Source organism: Melanostigma gelatinosum (assembly GCF_949748355.1).
Source record: "Melanostigma gelatinosum genome assembly, chromosome: 3".
Classification (NCBI taxonomy): Eukaryota; Metazoa; Chordata; class Actinopteri; order Perciformes; family Zoarcidae; genus Melanostigma; species Melanostigma gelatinosum.
Genome location: NC_136636.1, coordinates 4,412,073 through 4,434,895, shown reverse-complemented (window position 1 = coordinate 4,434,895; position 22,823 = coordinate 4,412,073). Strand labels below are relative to the sequence as shown.

Here is a 22,823-nt window from a genome sequence, read left to right as displayed (position 1 = left end):
TCTTAAGTCCCTAAAAATGTTTTAACTTACCGAAGTATTCATTTTACAAAAATGACATTTTTGCAAAAATGACTTCGCCCTCCAAAAATGACCAAATTTTCCTCAAACTTCACTTTCCAGATAAATCATAACTTTCCCAAAATGTTACCACTTTCAAAAATGTATTCACATTCCTAAAATAACCGTACTGTCCAAAAATGACTTAATTCTTCAAAAACAACAAAAGAAAGTCTTCCAAGAAATGTCCTCACTTTCCAAAATGACCTAATTTTCCAAAAAGAAAAAAAAAAGACTTCATTATGATTCAAAAATCAACACAAAGCCACCAACAAGTCTCATACCGGTAAGCTTAATTTGAGGTTCAAATAAACTTTTGAATACATTATTAAACAGATTGTGAATTGTGGAGTTTGTCTCCATCAATAACATTAGTTTCAATTGGTCAATTATTGGTCCATTTCTGTGAGTGGTGGACAAAAGAAGAACTGAGGGTGGGTAAAAAAAAGATCACAATCATCCAGATTGTTTTATTTGCAAATAATATAATTTCCTAGTCATTGATGTACAACAGATTTGTGATGATATGCCAGATATACAGTATGTAGCTACATACATACTGTGGCCATACTTTTACCAGAACATTGCAGCTATATGTGATAGTTGAACAAAAACAAAACATCTCACCATAATGTACCACGTTTCTAATTTGCTAGCCTTCCAAAAACCTCACGTTGGTCTGAGGGAAATATTCAAAAATGACCTCACTTTCCACAAAATTACCTCCTAAAAATACTAAACAATACATGCATACACAATATGAACACATAACAACAAAGCCACCACTAACACGTCTCTTGTCTATTTGTCTGCATGTGTGTCTGTTGACACAGCGATGACGTCAGTTAAGTCCAACCATCTGTTCTTCTGTCAGTCGTTCACTCTGTGAGTTCGTCTGCAGAACGTCCAGTGATGTTCTACTGTGTTCTCATTGGCCCGTTCGCTCATGTGGTGAACACGCGTGTTCCGTATTCTGAAACCCTGGAAAACAATGACACAGGCAGACTGAGTTATAATGTTACTATTATTTAAAGTATAAGCTATATGGTACTCCGACTGATCTCAACAGTGTCTCTTAGTAGGAACATTTCTACACATGATGTTAAAGACGAGATAAGAGGCCATGTACAGCTTTGGAGATGAAGTCCAGCAGATGGACGCGCAGGCTGACTTCCTGTTGGTGGTCACATGGGCCAAAGGTGAAGGACACCTGGTAGTCTCTGGTGTCCATCATGTGTTTGTTCCACTTTGTGAAACTGCTGGAGATCGACTCCAACATTGCATGGACCTAGAGAAGAAGAAGAGAATCATGTGACTACTGGTTGCGTCTAAATGGTGACCTACAATTTAAAGAAAAACGACAACCTATCCTAACCTAAAACACAAACACAAAACACACTCACTGTGTTTTATCCCCCCTGTTGTACGGTTCTGAATGCTGGAGAATGACACAAGAAGATCTCAACAGACTATCAACCTTCCATACCAAGAGTTTAAGACGAATACTGCACATTTTATGGCCAAACACCATCTCAAATAAAGAACTGTATGACAAATGCCAACACGAAAGCATGGAGACCATCCTAATGAGAAGAAGATGGAGATGAATAGGACATGTGTTGAGAAAAGATCTTGCTGATATCACAAGAACAGCCTTACATTGGACACCAGAAGGGAAAAGAAAAAGAGGCCGACCAAGAAACACACGGAGAAGAACTGTGGAGAAGGAGATGCAGAGCCTAAACCACTCATGGGGCACCATCCAGCGACTCGCCCAGGACAGACAGGAGTGGAAGACTTTTGTTGCTGCCCTACATGCCAAGAGGCATGAAGGGAAATGATGATCTAACATAAACCATTCCAGGTCAATGCCGAAACTTAACCATTCCAGGTCAATGCCAAAACGTAACCATTCCAGGTCAATGCATAAACTTACCTATTCCAGGTCAATGCCGAAACTTAACCATTCCAGTATGTATAACTTGGAAACGTAAATGTTTTTTAAAAAGGCTCTCTGGAATCGCCTGAAAATAATAGCATCAGGAAAAACATGCCTGAACTTGGCTGAGAAGTCTGGGACTTTCCATGACACCGTTAGTAAAGTGAAACTTGGATGGGACCATAAAATATAACACCATTATTTCCAGGGCAACAAAGGAGGAGTTCAAATATAAAGGTGGAGCATTGACCCCAGAAGGAGGAACTATATATGAGAAATCAGTTGGTCTGTTCGGGTGTACTTCTTGCTCAAAGAATAAACTGTATCGCATCAAACTGTGACCGCTTTTAGTGATTCCTTTCGAACATTTTCGAGACACCAATAGCAGCAAAATAACAGAATAGACTACGTGTTGGAGCAGTAGTTTAGACTTCATCGACTGGCCCAGACTGAGCTCCTGTTTTCCAACACAAATGTTACTGATTTACCATTTTTCAAAAACAAAGTAAACGGTAAAAAATCAACATCTAAATGCTCTCTATCAATCAAATGAACTGATGTGCAGCACAATATAGATTGACGGTTGAATCATGGACATACACTGATCTCATAGAAAAATCAATTTTAGAAGTATATTCTTGTCAGAATGAAAGTATATACATGTCTAGATGTGAATGTGCCCATTAAGAGAAGAAGCAAATCTATTAACCTGGACTGAAATACCTCAGTAGAAATAAGATTATAATGCATATAATTAGGTTTTGGTACCACAGAATGTTCTGCCACGATATCTCCACAGACAGTATGTATCTACACTGACCTTGGTGGTGATGGTGAGCTGGGTGATGATGACTGCGACGGGGTTGGAGTACTTGGACAGCTTCCTGGTGCTGGACAGCTCCACCACCTCCTCGTAGGTATCAGTGGGGTAGGGCAGCAGGGGTTTGGGGTCTCCTAGACAGTGAATCAGGGGCTCAATCTGATAGAAGTCCGCCTCCTTCCTGAGGAGCTCGGCCTCCTTGAAGTCGCACGGCAGCGTCAGCTCAGACGTCCGCAGGAAGTTGAGGATGTAGCTGAAACAGCAGAAACAGAGACAGGATCAGTCCAGACTGCTGAGTTGATGATTCTGTAAGAGTCTGAACTGTCAGTCAAAGTCAGGACGGGAGGGGAGAGAGCTGCTGTACAACTCCAGAGAGAGAAAGTTTGTTTCACTTTTTCTGACATTTCTGACATCTCTCAATAGTTTGTTACTTCCCTACCAGGCGGCAACTTCCTTTTTCTGAAAAGTGAAGCCAATGCTGAAGTGTCTTAAAATTGCATTCTCTCTACCGGCCAGCAGGGGTTGCAAAAAGAAGACAGATTGTATTGATTTATTACCTCAGTAAACATTGTAAACATGAGTTTATGGTCTCAATCTCCAGTTTCAAGTCTTCTTCAATACAGCATGATGTTCACTTTGTGAATTATGCTCCATTTATTGTCAAACAGACCATAAAGCAGAGTATGCTTTAGGCATCTTGGCAGTCCACAAACCAATGGGTGACGTCATGGTGACTATGTCCACTTCTTATTTACAGTCTGTGCTTCGTGCCCCGTCTGTGGTTCTCAACCCTTTTGATTCTAACCGAGAATGTAAATTTTTGAAAACAGCTCACAAATGCATAGTGTCGAGAAGAGTTGAGCCCACAGAGCTGCCTCGGATACATGCTTGCACATTCAAAGGAAAGTCAGGAGAGAAAAGCACAAAGTATGTACTCAGAAATCAATAGTTAAAGTGTAATCAACAGATAAGGTATGATCATTATATAACAAAATGTTTAATCAATATGTAACGAATGTTTAATGCATAGAGTGGTTTAACAAATGTAAAAACTGATTATAATAATATTCTGTGTGACCGGAGCCGAGATATGGGAAGAGTGTTTTGTCATGATGAGTCAGCGGAAAGAGTGAAGTTAGGAACAGATGTTTTTGGGTGTGGATCAGAAAAGACTGTTGCAAGAGATGAGTCATAGAGGCATAAAATATATAATATAGGATAAGTCTGAACTTGTCTGGACTAGTCTGGACATGTCCAGAACCAAACGCCCACTCAAGTGGGTGGGGGAATGAGATCATGTGTTGGATAGGAGGGGGCAGAACAGACAGCCCAACTCATGAATAAAAGGAGACGCTTGCAAGCTGCAAACTGGGATTTCTTCACGAGAGCCGTCCAAGTGCTCTGAGGAGAAGATACGGACGATCGTAACTGAAGTATTGAGGACTTCGTCTCTGTTCATGGAAAGAAGACCGCAGTTCGTGGACAAAGAATTGAAAGACTGAGAGTTTCCTCTCCCCACTGCTCGCCTCTAACAACTGGACAACGGAGAAGACGCAGCAGCCCTAGAAAGACTTTGTACTGAGTTTTGAGGACTGTTGAACGGACTCTGCTGTAGAGCAGGAGGACCGAGGGTCCGGCCGGACCTTCACTCCTAACGACTCCAAAAGAACCTTTTCATCGCACCATTGAACATCCAGCTCCAACCGAGCCGCCTCGGCATCTAAATCTAATGAGTGTAATCGAAGAAGAAAATTAACGTAACGAATCAAGTGTAGTGACATTTTATGTGAGCTGTAGCTTAACCCTTGCAAACTAACTAAATATAACCTGCAATGAATATCTAATCTGCATTTAAAGTAAATTTCTCAAGTGTATTTATTTGCTCAGGTAGTAAAAAGTTCCTCGTGGCAGTAAAAAGTTCTTCTGATTGTTTACAAATGTCCAAAGGACCACCTTCCCAAATAATGATAATAGTAAAGAGTAAGAAGCCACTGACGCTCGTTAGGAGATGGAGATTCTAGGGTGACACTCTTTCTCTATCTCTTTCCCATTGGTCCACAGTGAGCCAGTCTGTTCCTCCTTCTGTATCGTATATGTACGCTTCACTACGGGCTCATAAAGATTATATGATTTGTATTTGGTGCTGCAACTTTCATAACATTGAACTGCAGTCATCATGGACTGTTGATGTATTATTGTGTGCAAATTAAGCTGGGCTGATGTTTGTGCAGGTTTTTGACGGGGTAACAGCTGGGTTGTGATGGTGCTTTGAGGAAGACCTTTTAAAAAGTAAAAGCAAAAAAAAAAAACCACTTTTCTTTTTTCGGTAAAAAAAAAAAAAATCCATTTTGTGTCCCTGCATCCTGGAGAAAGTTAGCTAGCTTGATCCGCTAGCTGCACACACACACACACACTCACCGAAACAGCGGGCCGTCGCGGTCGATGAAGTAGTTTCCGCGAGCGTCCCTGACGGTCGCGAGGTCTCCTCCGAACATGGCTCCCAGCATGGACTCAGGGTAGCGCTGCAGCGTGGACAGAGACGTGCTGTACAGGCAGCCGCCCACGTTCAGAGTCACTAGCTCCCCCATCTGGAGAGAGCAGGAACAGCAGTCAAGAGAAAAACAATACAGAGAACACCGAGAACAAACGTCTGCTCTTGAACTTAGGCTAGTTGACGAAGAAGAGCATGAAGAAGTCCTGTTATCCCACATGGATATTTAAAATACAACCGAATCTGATATCACACACGACGCAGCCTGTTTTTTTTACCGAAATATATTTACATCTCCACCGTTTTATTTTAAAGTGGACCACATTCAAATCTAAACTGTTAATTTCTGGATCTGTCGGGGAGCTAAAGCCAATGAAAACGCGCTGCGGGTTGAGGGGAAACCTGGTGGAGGGGTCACCTCACCTGAAGCCCACCTGTGTGAGCTATGTGCTGCAACGTGGACCACAGTTGTTGTTGTTGCACCTAGAGTGTTGGATGCTTGCATGAGTAAAGATTACACAGTGACTGATCTATAGAGGGGAAATAGTACTGATGTGTAGAAACAGGCTGTTATGTGAACACGTGGCACGACTACGCTGCGACTGCGTTATTTTTTCTCGTGGGATTTTGTGACAAAACCTAGTTTTGAGACCTCATCAGGGATTCCAGATGAAGGATCTTGTAAGTGTGTGACCTCCCCCTGTTGATGGTGAGTCATGTAACACAGCGTGAACATCACAACCTGACAGCATGTTGATTAGTGTGAACTGTACAGCCATCTGACAACCTTGAAAGTTGTGTCGTGTGAACTCGGCTTTAGAGAGCACCGGTATCATAACTTAACTGAGACAACTGAAACAAATTGAGTATGTTGTGCATGCCACGATGCACCAGATGCATCAGCTTTAATGGTCAAGCGAGTGTGTGCTGATACAAAGAGTTTAACTCAGACATAACAGCTAAAAACAAGGACAACAAAGCGGAGCACGGTAAACATGACCAATGACTATGTACATGCGATGCCTACATTTCTATTGGTAGTGATGATATTAACATTCTAAAGAACAGTGAGCATTTTAACTGTGGAAATATATAATTTACCGTTAAAAGTACATTAACATGGCGACAGCGAACCAGAGGCTCGTAGCTAACAGTGCTAACAGCGCCAACTACAGCGAAAGTGCTGACAGAGCTATATCTTTACATAGCTAACAGATGTCTTAACGCTACATCAACGTTCAAACACAGCTCCGATTTACATTGAACGGTAGCTTCAACCTGTTACGTTGTGGTCGACACGGTCATGTGATGCAGAGAAGACATATGTAATGTGTAGTATGTAGAACAGTAATATGAGATTTTTAACACAGCCGTTGTTCAACTCGCCAAAGGCTGAAGTGCCGGAAAGCGGGAACAGTATGAAGGTATATTTGTGTCTTTATTACGCAAACAAACTAAAAATGTTTCGAGAGCAAATTTCTCGCACTGCAATCAAAAATCAAGTTTGTAAGTAAAAATATATAAACGGAGAATAAATTATTTGTTAGTTTTGCTTATGAAACGAGAACATTTGGCTGCAAATCAAAGCCCTACGAGTTGAGTTTGGATGTAGTGGGCGGGGCATCCGCTGCTGAATGAGCCGGGACTTGCTATTGGTGGGTTCGACTTGGCTCTTGGTATCTGCTTCCACTGTAAACACTGACGGGAGGTTACTGTGATGAGCCACATGGAGGTCAGTTGACATTATATTGCTCTGTTTTGTCAAAATGATCTCAAATGTAGCAGCACTTCACTCTTTGTTTGCGTAATAAAAGACACAAGTATACCTTCATGGAACAGTTCAGACCGAAAAACATGTCTGCAGGAAACTCGCACGTACCATGTGACCCAGGTCTCCATTCTCCATCTGCAGCGTTGCTTCTCTTCGGGGTCAGACCGTCGACGAGATCGTCTCCACCAACACCTGCAACGAGAGGTCGATGAGACGGTTGCCATGGGGATAAGCGACCCAGCTGATGCGGCTGCGTTGCCGTGGTCCAGACTTCATCATCCGGCTGATTAGTCTTGTGTAACTGATGTGTGTTCACCGTGTGCCAAGCCAGTGAGGAACAGGAGGTGGAGCTGTGGACCTCCGTCCTTAAATCTCAGAAACAAAACTTGATTAATGACGCACGTTTTTAACGAGCTGTGATTAAATATCGTTCATCGCAAATGAGACTCAGCTGTGTTTCAGGCTGAGGATCTCTCAATTTACATTTTCAGCATCCTGCAAACTGATGCAGCAGCACCAGAGACTTTTTTTACTGCATGCAATCTTCTTCTTTGTCAAAAAAACTGGCACCTGCATTACCCACAATGCAACTCAACTGGTGAGACTTTATTCAGAGGTTTGTGTGTGTTATACTGGTAGCACCTAATGTAGCCTCGTGCTGTCAACCAAGTAGCCTACAGACATCTCACTTTCGCCCTGTAGCTTTTTCCAGCTATAAAGCTAAAAGAGGCTACAATCGTTGTAGTCTTTCAGTTATAAAATAAAGCTTTATTGTTTTGGTTTTCCAGCCTACAACTGTGTTTTGTGTCAGTCTCACTGCTCTCATCAACATTGATTCCAGCAGCAGCAGCAGTTTTCATTAAACAAGCTCTGATAAACCCACTGCAGCACCAAACGACACCCAGACAAAGTGAAAGCGTTTAGCTGGTGAAGAAAGTGGAACATTGAGACCAAACCAGAGCTTAAAGAATTGTGAATATTGGACTTGTGCTTTGATGCAGGATAACAAAAGGGTTTAAAAATGAGTCTAGTACCCTCGTAATATGTGTTGATTATTAGATTCAAGCCCCTGCTGAGTTCATGGCGGTTTGTTATTATTTTTTACATCTGGTGTCTCACACAGTACACGTCACCAAGCCGTTACCCTGGGCTAGCTAGCTGGCTAAGTAACTTGGTTGTACGCATGCACAAATGCAACGTTATCTTACCTGATGAGTTAATTATTCAGCCATAAAGCAAAAAAAAAAAGATCAAAACCTGTCGTTTGTGTGAGTACATCGGTGAGAAACAATCACAGCTTCACTGAGAGACATCATTCATGCAACTATTGGATGTTTCGTCTTTCTAATTACATATGTTCACAGTCTTGAACTTCAAAAGGTTTATTACAAAATGCCACTTATTTGACATGCAAAATTGTCATTTAACCAAATCAAATGTCATCAAATGTGTGACTTATGGCAAATTTTTAGATGGGATAAAAAATGATTTGTCTCTCGTCGTTGACAACCGTACAAATAAGGTCTCATGGTGGTCAACGGGAGATTAATGTGGAAGTGCTTCCCAAGAAGTATGACTCCAATCAGCCACATGGTGGCGCTGTAATGAATTCATGGAAGTCCTTCACAGTGTAACTCTGGTTGACTTTAAATTCGACACACATTTTAACATCTCATTGTGCTCTCATCAGGGTCATGAACACATTACAGACATTTACTAACTCAACCAATTGAAAGCGAGGGTTGGTGATCTTAAGGAACTAGCAAGAGTATGCTCGAATTAAAACCCTCGATGATGAAAATATATGTTTTATTACTCATCAGTAATGGAGCAGAAACTGTTTATCAGCTAATTGATGAATTGATTGACAGAAAAGTGATATTTACTGGTATCTGTACTGGAGGTAGTTTACTTGTATTTACATTTTCTTCTTATTTATACTTTTGCTCCACTACATTTCAGAGGCAAACATTTCATTTTTACCAACACTACATGTATTTAATAAATGTAATTACTTTGCAGATTCAGAATCTTAATACAAAACAACTAATAAATAATGTTATTACTATAGATTAAGCTACTAAGAAGTCAATAAGTAGTTTAATACACACAGACATACACATGTGTACAGTGATCCTATTCAGCTGATTTTGACGATGATTTAAGCTAAATGTGGTCATTTCAGAGGCTGTAGTTTGGTGTTTGTTGAACTGGACACTGCGTCAAACACGCTGTGACACGTTTGTATTTTGCAACAAAATGTAAACACATGAAGGAGCAAGAAGACGTCACACTTTGATCCGTTTAAAATAAATATAATAATAAGATCTGTTCGTTCTTACCGATAACTGCTCCATCACTGCTTTAACACGACACACAGGTGGAAGGTAGACCATCTAGCCAACGAGCTAAAATAGCCTTTTTACATCCATCAGTTACAGTTCTGTCACGCACGCGTCGAATAGGAGACTTCCGGTAAGACCTGTCAAAATAAGAGTCGTTATTATCAATATACAGATATGAATAGTAGAAACATGAGTATATATTATTGTCAGTGTCAATGCTGGAACGTAATAAAGTGTATTTATTCAAGTGCTGTACTTAAATACCATTTAAATGTACTTTACTTGAGTATTGCCATTTTTCCTTCTAGTCCACTAAATTCTGGAGGCAAATATTGTACATTAATTCTTACTCCACTAAATTTAGATTATTAATCCGAAATAAAAATCAAGCTATAAGTGATGATATCGTATAATTAAGTTACCGAGCAGTATATAACACCATTAAAATGAGCTCCACCAGCTGCAATATTAAAGGGTTGTACACAGTAAGGCATCAATAATTACTATAAATTAGATTCTGAAATGGGCAGAATGATTACTCTACTTTTTGTTCCTTTAGTAAATGTTTATCCTAATAATCTGATGCTCAGAAACACTAATGCTTCCCGTCCACAGGGACTGCCCCAATCAACAACAAATAAAAGTTCCTCAGAGTAGCTTTAAGTACAAGTTTGAATGCATGACAAAATTATTTTATAATTTAATTTGACCGAGATCATAGTCTTCAATCTGTGCTGATTATTAGTGTAAACAAAGTCTAAATGCTAATCCAGAGGCAGAAATGAAAAACAGAATTAGTTACTATTTAATTTAAATCTATATATATTAGATATTTTAGCTGAAAAAAGTGTCCATCCATCCTTTAAATAAACAGTAGAGGCATGTAGTATCTGCCTTGGCCTAAACAGTATGCTTAAAAAAATAGGTAAACATGAAAAAGGCAAATGCGACTATTGTGGGCAAGAGGAAACAATAGAACACGTTATTATTGTGCAATGTCAGAAATATGAAACAATAGAACATGTTATTGTGCAATGTCAGAAATATGAAACAATAGAACACGTTATTGTGCAATGTCAGAAATATGAAACAATAGAACATGTTATTGTGCAATGTCAGAAATATGAAACAATAGAACATGTTATTGTGCAATGTCAGAAATATGAAACAATAGAACATGTTATTGTGCAATGTCAGAAATATTAAACAATAGAACATGTTATTGTGCAATGTCAGAAATATGAAACAATAGAACATGTTATTGTGCAATGTCAGAAATATGAAACAATAGAACATGTTATTGTGCAATGTCAGAAATATTAAACAATAGAACACCTTATTGTGCAATGTCAGAAATATGAGCAGGAAAGAGGGCAGCTGATTGGAGACCTTGGCAAGATGGAGGTACGGTTTGATGTAGTGGATATTCTGCAAAAGAAAAAAAAAGGTATAATTTCAAGACTTAGACTAACTAATATTATTAAGAAAATATGAGCCAGTTGTTTTGTTTGTTCTTTTTCTTATTTATTTAATTTCATTTCTTTATTTATTTCATTTTTTATACTATACAGTAAGTACTAGACATCCTGATCCACACTCCAGACCATTTGGTGGCGGTAATGCACCAATTCATTGTTTGCCAACCGTCAATAAACCACAAAGAAGAATACGACATAGTACCTGCCTCCCACCACCGGGGGGCGCCAGCGGCCTCTCAGTTAACATAAAACACGGAAACTAAACATTGTTTATCGGCGGCTACATCCGGTTGGATCACGTCTCTTGTGTTTTCTATCTGCTCTGGAGTCGTTGCTACTTAAAAAAACAACAACCTGGAGGCTCTCAGTTGTCGTCATGGCGACTAAAAAGACCGAAACGAAGTTGGGTAAAGATGACGATGCGGCTGCCGCGTCCGAGCACGACTATGCCGAAACTACTGCGGCCAATAACTCCACGTCCACGGATGCTGCAGACGGCGGAGTCGTCGTGCAAGAAAGCTCAACAACGGTCGGTGCGGAGGTGGACTGTCCACCTGTAAACCACGTGTGTGCGTTTACTCCGCTGCAGGCCGAAGAAGAAGAAGGCCCCCGAAAGACAGACGACGCCACGGAATTCGCTGCTGCTGCGACCGTCGCCTCTCCGGTTCATCGAGTTGGCCGCCGGCGTCCCAAGCAGCCGGAGGACAGGAGCTGCTCCGCCTGCAAGGTTGCGTTTGAGAAGCAGGGCCGCAGCTTCAACCGGAGGGCGGTGTTCACCTTCACCACACCGGAGGCCGTGCAGTGGGTGTTCCCGGACTCCACGACAACCGTGCACGACAAGTCCTTCCTGTGCGAGACGTGTGCGCAGGTCATCAGGACCAAATGCAGACGGAGAATGAACGGGAAGAGAGCTATGTGGCTGAAACCGTATCAGTATCAGGTGTGTGTGTGCGAGAGAGACACTATCTCGATATGAAACTCAGATGAACATTTAACACGTGATCCTGTTTTTAATGCATTGCCCCTGATAAATGTTCCCTAGTTCCAAATACAAAGGGAATATATAGCCAGAGGTTACATCTCTTTGCTCTATACAACACAGGAACAATCAATATATATATACAAGTAAACCCCTCGTTACCATATTTTCTTTGGATAAGAAATGAAGTTGTAACTCTAGAGAAGCTGAGTGTTTTGCAGAAGTGTACATTAACGTATGCTGTGTCCAAATTTAGCTTACTAATCCGTATTCACTGTACAGCGTGTTTACTGCTTTGTAGTGCTGCCTGAATTCTCTACGTAAAACAGAATGTTAATCATGCATTTATATAATACCTCAATATGGGTTTATATATTATAAGAGGAATATTTAGCTCTCTCAAAAATCTAGTATTGGTTAGACTCAAGTCAAACTTTTCCAAAAGTAGTGTACGGTGGATTGTGACTGAGCAGCATATACCAAATGAAAATAATGCGCTGTAGTGTCCAGAAGTGGCCAACTAGCGCACTAGATAATCCTCCACATAGGGGGTTTAGGACCCAGCTGTAAAGTTTACTTGCACACTGATCTGATCGTGTCACTTTGGGATGCATTGAGAAGGTTTGACGTTTGTGTCCTCTGTGTTGGTGACTGCAGCCTGAGGTGAGTGACAGGAAGACGAAAGGCCGCCGGATGGGAAAGAAGAGCAAAGCCGCACTGCTGGTGAGCAAGTCGTGCTACAAGTCTGCTTTCAAAATGCTCTGGTCCGCTAAAGGCGCCCGGAAGCCCATGCTGGAGTTCTGGAGCAAACAGTTGAAAGAAGAGGTGAGGACGGAGGCTCCGCCTGGTCGATCAGGACAAACGCATCCTGCTTTAATTCTTCATAATGCATTTTTTCCCACTGTTGTGTAATCGTGGCGTGCTGTGTTTCCTGGTGGCGGTGCAGATGAAGGCGCTGACGCGTCAGACGGACAATCCCTTCCACCAGAAGGTGTCGAGCAGGAAGCCGCTGTCGTCCTTCCCCTGGCGGCGCTGTCTGAGCTGGGCCCAGGACAAAGCTCCGCTCGTCACCACCTGCCTCACATCGCTGTTCCCCGACATCAACGCTCTGTCCAAGAGCAGCCAGTAAGTCTCAGGTTGAAGAGTTAGCTCGGGGGATTGGGGCGGAGGAGTTGAGGAGTCCTGCTGCTGGTGGCGGCTCATTTCAAGCTCAACAAGAAAATATCTAAGACCTCCTCTGTGTTCTGTTTGTTTCGTGTGGTAGTCAGATGTCAGAGGACCAGGCCCAGACGCTGCTGATGCGCCGGGCCGTGGTGGCGCTCTCCATCCCGCTCTTCACCAGGAACATCTGGAAGAACAACTTCCTGCAGGCCGCTCTGGGGGCGGAGCTCCGCCTGCAGGGCTGCTCGGGCTCCGCCCTGGACGCCCTCAACACCATGGGACTGTGTCAGAACAAAGACACCGTCCGGTTACTGCTGCACAGGCTGCGGAGCGGCAACAAGGCGGTGAGTATCTGCCGTGTTTACACACACATGTTGGCTGCAGCCAGATGTTTTTATGTGTTTGCACAATTCAAATATGATGAGATAACGCTTGATTTATCCAGAAGGAAAATCTTGTGCCAGAGTTTGATTAAAGATTACTACAGAAGAAGAAAAAAAAAAAACATGAGTACACATATATGTGTGTGTGTGTGTGTATATGTATATGTGTATGTATGTATGTATGTATGTATGTATATATATATGTATAAGCAATGAAGTAATAAGTTATACTAACGGCAGTGCAAATAGAAAAAGTAATTACAATAACCTATGATTAAAAAGAAGAGTATAAAGTGCATAAGAAGTAATTCTGACAGAAACTAAAATAGAAAAGCAATGTTGTGCATGATATCGAAAATGCTCTGCTCCCGACAGCCGGCACAGAACGGACGACAGAGGATGAAGATCAAACTACAGCAGCCGAAAGGACAACAGATGACAGATGTGGAGGAAGGGGATATCGAGGATGAGGAGGAGGATGAAGATGATGAGGAGGAGGAGGAAGATGAGGAAGAAGAGGAGGAGGAAGAAGAGGAGGAGGAGGAAGAAGAAGAGGAGGAAGCTGAGGAGGAGGAAGCAGAGGAAGAAAAAAACGAGGAGGAAGAAGAATATGAAATGGAGATGGCAGTGGAGGAGTTAGAAGTGGAACAGGAGGAAGTGCAGGATGTAGTGGAGGAAGTGGAGGATCAGGCAGTGGAGGAAAAGACAGAGAAGGAAAAGAAGAGGAGGAAGAAGAAGGCAAAGAAGGAGAAGAGGAAGGAGAGAGCAAAACAAAAAGTGAAGGAGAGGGGGGAGGTGAAGGAGGAAGAGGAGGATGATGATGAAGGGTCTGAGCCGAAGAAGAGGCGGGTGGTGGTGGTGAGGCTCGACCTTCTGAAAGGGCACTCAGAAGTCGGACGATCCGACCTATCTGCTCCTTAAGACTTTATAGACTCAACTGGCCCCGCATCCAATCAGAGAGCAGGACAGAGGTCCCGCCCCTCTTCTCTGGGTGATATTGAAAGGGATTCTGGGAATAGTAGGAGGGCCATAACTGGAGGGAAACTATTGAGCGCTTTACTTTTAAAGTTTTCATTTTGTCGTTGGATAAAAAAACTAGTTAATTTGTTTCCAGAAAAGAAGCTCAACCGAGAATACAACACTCACAGCTGATTGGTCGGCATCGTTTTTAACCCCGACGGGTTTTGTTCCACCTTCCTCGGTAGCAGCTTCCAAAATGAATTCTTTGGTAACATTTTGTTTTGCAGGTCCCACAGTCTGATATTAATTTACTGATGAACTGATATGTTGTTTTCAACTCTTAGAGGTTTCTGGGCAGAACTCCGCAGTCTGCCACCACTTTATGGGACGTGAGAGAGAATTAAAATAAATCAGACGTTTGTCCTAAATATTGTATGAATTTGGAAAAATGTTACATGAACAATTTCATAACTTGAGAAGAAAGACTTTGATGTATGATAAAAGGTAAATATTGTGATAATAAAATTGCAATCCTTCAAGAAAGTTATATTTTGAAAAATGATTTGATTTTGCCAACGGTCAAGCTGCTACTAAGAGGCTAACTGTCTTCTTAAAAGATGTGTACTCTCAGATTATGTCCGTACAGTTGGCACCACAGTGCTTGTTTATAAACTCGCAGGAACAGAATATGGTTTGATTTTCATCCTCAGAACTGGACGTCTTCAGCTGTTTCTGTTTACAGACTGAAGCTGTGCGTTTGTTTGAAATGTTTCTGTGGATGCACCACTGAGGGAGAGTTCATTGCTTTGTCTCTTTGCTTCCCGTTTGTCGGCCATAGTGAACCCATCGGATCAGGATAACTGCTTCAATGTGCTCGTTTGAGGCATAAACTCTACATGTTGTATGATCACAGAGGTGGTAATGCGAGGGTTAAACATATTGTCCGTATAATACATACAATATCGCACTAAAACTATGAAATAATGTACGACAGGCTTCCATGTGTTTCGTTTTCAGGAACATCGAGATTAACGAATTCTAGAGCTTTTAAAAAAATCTGTTTTAGCCGTCGTTACGACAGAGATGTTCATTTGAATGGTTTTTACAAGTCGTACGACTGGTGATTACGGTAACTCCAACATGACCTGAACGCAGCATTAGAGCAAAGAAAACTAAAATATACGATTGTCAAAAATCTGACACTTCTTTTTTTTCTTCTTAGAATTCAACAATTTATCTTGTAAATTGTCTTTTTAATTTGACTATATAGTCCATCATTTAAATGAAAGGACTATATAATGCGACACTAATTGTGAAGAAAATACTTACAATCATGGCTAAACTGGGTTAAATAGATTTATGGAGAATAACGTTCAGCATTATCACCAGAGTACATCGATCTTTCCGGGACAATAGGATATTAAAGGCTCATAAAATAAATGTTTCTCGATCCTTTTCTGTGGTGTTCACTGAATATTTCCATCGTTTGTAAAACTGCGGATGAACTTTTCTCTCCTGGTTACAAAACGAAAGTTTGTGAACCAGGAGACGCTGTAATATAGTTTGAGTTGTAACGCGAGAGCTTTCGTTCTTCCTTCAGTGAATATTATTTTCGTGTGTCTTGAGTTGGAGGAATGTGACGGATGTTTTCTGTTGAACCGAGTCTGATGATATCGTATTATAAAAGTCAATAAAAACATGTTTAAGGCTTCACCCGTCTCGCTTCTCCTTCAGATGATGCAGATCTACTGCACAACAATGGCATCTTGTTTGTTTATGGAAAACAATTGATTTCCATGTTTTGTTCTGTTGATTGAGGCTTGATTTTGTAACGGTGGAATATAAATAAGAACATTCACGACAGTATTTCTATTTCATGCCACTTTATATTTCTAACTTACTTTAAATGTAAATAGCAGTTACTGGTTCATTTGCAGATTACAAAATATAAATTGACTAATAAATGATATATTATCTTAAACTATCTTCACAGCACTACAGTGATGTATGCATGAATGCGTCACTCATATCTGATGAATATATATATATATATTTATATATTATGTATATATCGTGAAATGCGCCATTCTGCATACTTCAACTTCTGGCACTAGTATATTTTGATGCAAATATTTTTGCAGAACTTTTACTTGTAACTATTTCTACACTGTAATGTTGCTTTTAATTAAAGTAAAACGATCTGAATACGTATTCAACGTCTTGCATATCATTACCTAACAACATAATTAAATGTCACTGGTTTTTGGGTTATACGGTTATATGGTTTTTGACGGTCATATCGACCCCGCAGTGCAAAACTTTAGGGGGAAACAAAGATGTCTTACCCTCAAAGATGATTCTGGGAGGGTGACATCTTTGTTTGCGGGCAAAACAGAAGTTTAAACCCAGTTTTTCCCAGAAACATCACTGCAAACGTGGCCTCGCTGCTCTCCTCTTCTTAAACAGGCTGGAGGAACACTGGATTTAGGTAGATAGCAAACACCTGTGAGATCACGAAAACCAACCAATCAGAGAGCAGAAGCCTTCACCTGCCAACAGGAAGTGAACAGGACGGACTCCTGAAAGAACGAAGCAGCGTGAAGGGAGTGAAATGTTTTTATTTCTGTAACAGAGTAATTTACAGCAACAAAAACAGCAGAGCTGCTGCAGCTACAATAAATATTCCAGACAATAATCCACCTCTATAATGTGTTCTGGTGGTCAGAAATATATGGAGTTTAACAACAAAACTACTGGGAGTAAAAAACACATTTTAAACAGTCTGCAAGTCTAAATTTGAGAACACGCAGGAACAAACTCATGAGTTTTGTTGTTACCCAGATAAACAGAAAATCCTACAGGACAGAGGGACTTTTATTTTGAAGGGTGAGGAAGTGAAGAGAGAGCAGCCAGAGCTCCACACACAGAGTACCCCCAAGCTTATACAAGAGGCAACGACTTGACTGAACCCTGTGTGTCCGCCGCTCTGGGTGCAGACAAACAGCTGTGCGCTTCATTGACCAACATCTGGCGAACAACATTACAATCTGCATTTTTTTAATTTTCTTTTTAAAGTTACCGTTCGGCTGCATTTACACACGGTTCAACTGTTTTACCGGACGATGTTTCCACCGTCGAGACAAAGACGATTCAGGTGGGTTCGTCTTGAGTGTGCGTTTCAGACATTGAGGGTCCTTTTGACGGAGAAGATGATGTCTTTGATCTGCGGCAGGCTGTTGTCCTCCAGGATTTTGGCGTACGGCATGGGGATGTCGACGCCCGTCACCCTGGTGGCCGGAGCGTCCAGGTAGTTAAAGGCAGGACCTGTAAACACACACAGGATGTTAGACGTATTTTAGTTTATACCCTAACATCTCCAGATTTCTCCAAACTCACTGTTCGTATTTAACCCCATGAAGGGAGAGCGCTGTGTGACTTAAACCAGCCAATCACAGGACAAGAGTCCACACATTCAAGGATTTGAGGGGCAGAAATTGTTACATGAAGTTGAACGCGGTGTAATGCAGCCGTTACCTTCCATGACCCTGGCGCAGATCTCAGCTCCAACACCAAACTGAGGCCAGCCGCCCTCCACTGTCACCAGGTGGTTGGTCTTCATCACGCTGGTCTCAATGCACTCCACATCCAAGGGACGGATGGTCCGCAGGTTGATCACCTGACACACACAGACAGGAAGTAGTTAACAGGCTCTGACCGCAGGTCATCAGTGTCGGATAACAGCGTGCTGCGTTCCTTCCTCTACCTCACACTCGATTCCCTCCTTGGCGAGGACGACGGCGGCATCCAGGCAGTGGCTGACGTACCGAGAGTGAGTGACCAAAGTGACATGAGTCCCTGAAACAGAGAGAGGAGGAGGAAGAGGAGGAGGAGCAGAAGATGAAGAAGACAAGTTCAGGAACACACCAGTGACAGACAGATCTCTTGACATCCAGGTCACGTTTAACTGAACACCCTCACAAACCTCCGGTTCATCGTGTTCATAACAAATTTCAAATGCCACCTTATTCTCCATAAAGCACTGTTACACGCTGTTGCACCTGTGTGAGCTGTAGTGATTCATGCAAGTTAAAGGAACAGTTCAACATTTTGGGAAAGACGGCGTAAATATCTATAACCTTTGCAACATTTAAGCCGATAACATGACCATTAAAAAAAAAAGAAAACAAACATAAACCTCAACAACCAGAGGATAATTAATCGATGTTTCCCACCGCCTGCATACTCAGGTGTTAACTTTCAGAAATAGTTCCACTCTGTTCTTCCTCCGAAGTACTTTCTGCAGCGCAGAGACAATCGTCTTCCTGTGTAAACCGCTAAACCGTTATTTGAAACGGTGCAAAGACGTGCGCGTGAACAGACACAGATTTCGTGACAGTGATCTATGACGCTAGAACTATCTGTTTTTGGGTGCAGCGACTGCGTGAAGCTTCCTGACGTCCTGTCGTCACAGTGAGGTTGCCACCAAGTCTCACCTTGTCTCTCAACCTTGGCCTTGCCGATGGGAATGGTGAAGTCTTTGGACTGAGACTCCTCTGACATCTCGAAGGGAACACCGTACATCAGCTCGTTCTCCAGGAACACCACTGAAAAACACACACACACGGCGTTCAGTAAAAAACAGTGAAGCCCATTTACAGTTATGGGTAACTGCTGATGTCTTGTTCTGTGTGAAAAGGCCCTTTAGTGTAAATCCCAGAAGCATTCACGATTGCATGAATTAAAGGTGTGAATGCATCCGTCTCTCAAAGACGCATTCTTAAACTCCAGTCTTCAGTCATCAGCTTGCGCTCGGAGCAAACCACCACTCACACGGATGTGTCGCTTTTGATAACGGCAGCTTATCTCTTTTAACAAATGATGCATTCATATGTATGAAAATGTGAATGAATCACAAGATTTGAGTATTGGAAGCGTTCTGGTTTCCGTTTGCAGTCCGTGTCTCAAAACAGGCGGAGCTCATTGGCTGAGATGTAATCTCTGAACCCGCCCGCCATCGTCTGACAACGATTTAGATTTTTAGTGGTTTTGAGTAGCTCGTCTCTCCTCATGAATGCCGCCTCTTATCAGTCGTCAGCTTGTTGACGATGCGCTACGAGACTGAGCGCTCAGCTAACGTCACACTGTACATCGACTGAGATCAGTCGTCGGTGTTCGTGTCGCGTCTCACCGGGGTTGTCGTCTCTGATGGCTGCCTTCAGGAGACCTTTGGCATCTTCTGCGCTCCAGGGACTCACAACCTTCAGACCTGGACAGTGACCGTACCTGCAGACAGACAAAAGCACTCCCGTCACCCACTGTTACTTCCACCTTTGAAGGGTGCCTAATTTTTTGGGCACTTACTTTCGCCCATTTGATTGTTTGACTGCTTTTTTGTTTTTCCTCGATCACAGCTGTTAACTTGTACTATTGCTGATAAAATGATCAAAACTACAAAAGCAAGTTGTAATGAAGCTACAATGAAGAACCTTGCACACATTATTAAGAGTTAACAGTCATCAGGTGTCAGTGAACGCACCACGCAGCGAAGCACTGCGAGTGCTGAGCGGCGACGCCTGCCGACGCCCCGTTGGGGCCTCTGAAGACGATGGGCACCGACTGCAGACCGGCGGACATGTAGCAGGTCTTTGCTGCAGAGTTGATGACCTGGTCGATGGCTTGCATGGAGAAGTTCCAGGTCATGAACTCACAGATGGGTCTCAGGCCGGCCTGCAGGGGACGGAAGTTTAATATTAGTGAAATAACACTGAGGAGCCACCATTCAACAAGAGGCCTTCTCGTCTAAACATAATAGTTTTAATATGTTGTATTTGTTTTATATGTATTCATTTCTTGCTGTAATAAAGAAAATATCTAGTAGAGGTCTCACACTCTTAGTTCCTAGTAACCGAAACCCGTCTCAAGCCCCGACACCGGTCGAGTCCAAACTATATCCAGTCTTAGGTCTGGTGGCTCTCAGGTCTGTACTCAAGACATCTTTTTGCTGTTCTGTATACTTAATATAATAACTTAATAGACTAAGGATTCTCATGTTATTCAATCAAACAATTACCAGCACACTGCCAACGTCTTTCAGGGAAACCTGCGTTTTTTGAAGTTGTTTTCCTCACAAACCAAGATGTGAAGTAAAGTTTTGTGGTTCAAAGAGTGTGTGTCACAGATTAAATAACAATCTGATGAGCAGGTGGCCTCTTCCATGATGAGTTTATGGTTTATCCAGAGTCATAATGCCAATGTACTGTTAGGGATTCATGTGTGGTTCCTCACTGTGTTACAATGGGGACGGGAAAAAAACAACTCACCATGGCGGCTCCCACTGCGATGCCGGTAAAGCCCATCTGGGGGGGGGGGGGGGGGGGGGGCAGACAGACAGATGTTAAACAGCTGTTCCTGTTTGGATCACAAACACTGAGCTGATTCACTTCCACAGAGAACATTAGTGGAGGTTCGAGAGTCTCACCTCTGTGATCGGAGTGTCGATGATGCGTTTGTCTCCGTACTTCTTCCACAGACCCCTGCTCACCTACACACACACACACACACACACACATGCACGCACAAAACTGTAGTTTTCGTTTAAAGAGAAATAGTCGCTGCAGCGCTGAGTGAACAGGCTCAGCTGCTGGAATGTCCAGCCCCTGGTTGTTTATTCCAGTTGTCTCCTGAATCCAGAGCGTCACTAAATTCTACTCACAGCCTCAGTGAGCAAACTGTTAGAAACCGGTCGTTAAACTCCTTGAAATAAGGAGTTTCCGGGAAAAACACTCCTATTTCAGTGAATGTTATATTCTTTAGGAGGATGGGCATCTCTGTTGCACAGTGACCACATACTCGTTCTTTTCTTTTGGTTGCCACTCACCTTGTAGGCTCCGTCGTACTGGGCCACCTCCTCGCCCAACAGGAACACCCGCTCGTCCCTCTCCAGCTCCTCGTCCATTGCCTGGTTCAAGGCATCACGGACCATCATCTAACAAAACAACAGCACAGCAGTGAGTACAGACCCTCTACCGTCAGAACGGAGTCTTTTGAAAACAAATCAAACCATCCTGTTAGTGAGACACACTGATTATTTACAGTTTGTAATTATTATTTTTTTGCAGCTATAACGATGGTTATATTGTTAATTATAAAAGAACAAAATATTAGAATATATATATATATATATATATATATATATATATATATATATATATATAAAAAATGATATTATATAATATCAAATAATGTATATTTATATCAGAGCAATCAAAGCTTTAAACCTTAGTTGACTGAGATTGGGCTTTCACAGCAGCACAAGGACAGAGAGTCGCATTGAGAACTGATGATGCGACATCTTTAGTAGAACAGTAGGAACCTTCAAGCTTAACGCTGGAGGTGAAGCCTGGTCCGACTGTGGAACACAGCTGACAATAACGACTGTCATCTGTCAGTAAAACAAAATAAAAACCAACACAGCTGGAGCTAAAGCTAGCATGCTAGCTGCTAGCACTGACCTGCGCAGCGGCCGGAGCGCTCTTGTGAAATCCCCGCGGTCCTAGAGCCGACACGGCATTCTGTAGGAAAATACAGAGAGACGTCGTTAGTTACACTCATAATCAACAAATTCAGAGTAACCGTTTACCGGAATAATAGTCATACCTTTCCTGAGCGGAGAAAGCATCTTACGGAGGCCGCCATGTTCAATCTGTCCTCTGCCGGAGAGAAGGCCGGGTCTCCGACGTAGGTCAGGAATTTCAACCAATCAGGGCTACAGTTCAGATGTCGACCGGAAGCTGTTATAGCTAAAGAGCCAATCACAACGGTTCAGCTGAGACGGAGGCGGAAGCAACGTCAAGAGTGGAAAAAAAACATCCAAGGACACTGTTCCTGTCATTATGTATGGAAGACCAAAGCTGACACGATGAAAAATAAATTAAACGTTATAAATGACAAATATAAAAAAAATACTCGATGGAAGACACCACAAATTAATATAAGGCAAATTCAGAGTTCTACGTAGCTGCATAATTATTTAAAACAATAGAGTTGCAGAGAGGGAGGAGCTATTTTATCCTTTTCATCCACATTTTTAAGTTAAACATAAACATGAGTGGAAAATGTAGGCAATGTTTGTATTCATTAATGACACAGGCAGTCTGTCCTGCTGCATCACGTTTACTTTGCGGTCCTTTCCATGCATGAAAAAACCAAATGAAAAGGGTAAATATGGGTAAAAGACAGACAAGATTTACAGTCAATAAAACGAGTTGTACACGCTGCACTAATAATAGTTTATAGAGCCTTTAATCAATATTTTCTTCTTCCTACCCCCTACGATGCCCTCGCCTGGACAAAACATCTTTGAACTTTACTTTCACTCTGATCTTAACTACACACCTGTAGAGTGGGTTAGGGTAAATTAAGAGGTGTATGGCAGCACAG

At 42.1% G+C, this 22,823-nt stretch overlaps 3 protein-coding genes across 4 annotated transcripts; 1 reads left to right on the top strand and 2 right to left on the bottom strand.

Annotated features, from left to right (window-relative positions):
* Positions 1 to 530: 530 nt before the first annotated feature.
* Positions 531 to 10,878, bottom strand: kctd6a (potassium channel tetramerization domain containing 6a). The gene is made up of 7 exons (XM_079297116.1): positions 10,759 to 10,878; positions 9,421 to 9,560; positions 7,187 to 7,270; positions 5,235 to 5,404; positions 2,817 to 3,069; positions 1,187 to 1,345; positions 531 to 1,038 (listed from the first exon to the last, which is right to left on the bottom strand). The coding sequence occupies exons 3-7, from the start codon at positions 7,211 to 7,213 to the stop codon at positions 928 to 930; spliced, it is 720 nt and encodes a 239-aa protein (XP_079153242.1). The 5' UTR covers positions 7,214 to 7,270; positions 9,421 to 9,560; positions 10,759 to 10,878; the 3' UTR covers positions 531 to 927.
* A 314-nt stretch (positions 10,879 to 11,192) lies between these two features.
* On the top strand, positions 11,193 to 16,097 carry LOC306775731 (uncharacterized protein). Of its 2 annotated transcripts, none has more exons than XM_079266218.1 (5): positions 11,193 to 11,841; positions 12,538 to 12,705; positions 12,827 to 13,005; positions 13,145 to 13,385; positions 13,800 to 16,097. In XM_079266218.1, the coding sequence occupies exons 1-5, from the start codon at positions 11,278 to 11,280 to the stop codon at positions 14,343 to 14,345; spliced, it is 1,698 nt and encodes a 565-aa protein (XP_079122344.1). In that variant the 5' UTR covers positions 11,193 to 11,277; the 3' UTR covers positions 14,346 to 16,097. The 2 variants fall into 2 exon arrangements, with proteins under 2 accessions (XP_079122344.1, XP_079122343.1); XM_079266217.1 differs by having other exon boundaries at positions 13,142 to 13,385.
* An 893-nt stretch (positions 16,098 to 16,990) lies between these two features.
* Positions 16,991 to 22,134, bottom strand: pdhb (pyruvate dehydrogenase E1 subunit beta). The gene is made up of 11 exons (XM_079297012.1): positions 22,041 to 22,134; positions 21,896 to 21,955; positions 21,262 to 21,369; positions 20,863 to 20,925; positions 20,705 to 20,740; positions 19,921 to 20,111; positions 19,573 to 19,667; positions 18,878 to 18,988; positions 18,148 to 18,239; positions 17,919 to 18,060; positions 16,991 to 17,708 (listed from the first exon to the last, which is right to left on the bottom strand). The coding sequence occupies exons 1-11, from the start codon at positions 22,077 to 22,079 to the stop codon at positions 17,563 to 17,565; spliced, it is 1,083 nt and encodes a 360-aa protein (XP_079153138.1). The 5' UTR covers positions 22,080 to 22,134; the 3' UTR covers positions 16,991 to 17,562.
* Positions 22,135 to 22,823: the final 689 nt, after the last annotated feature.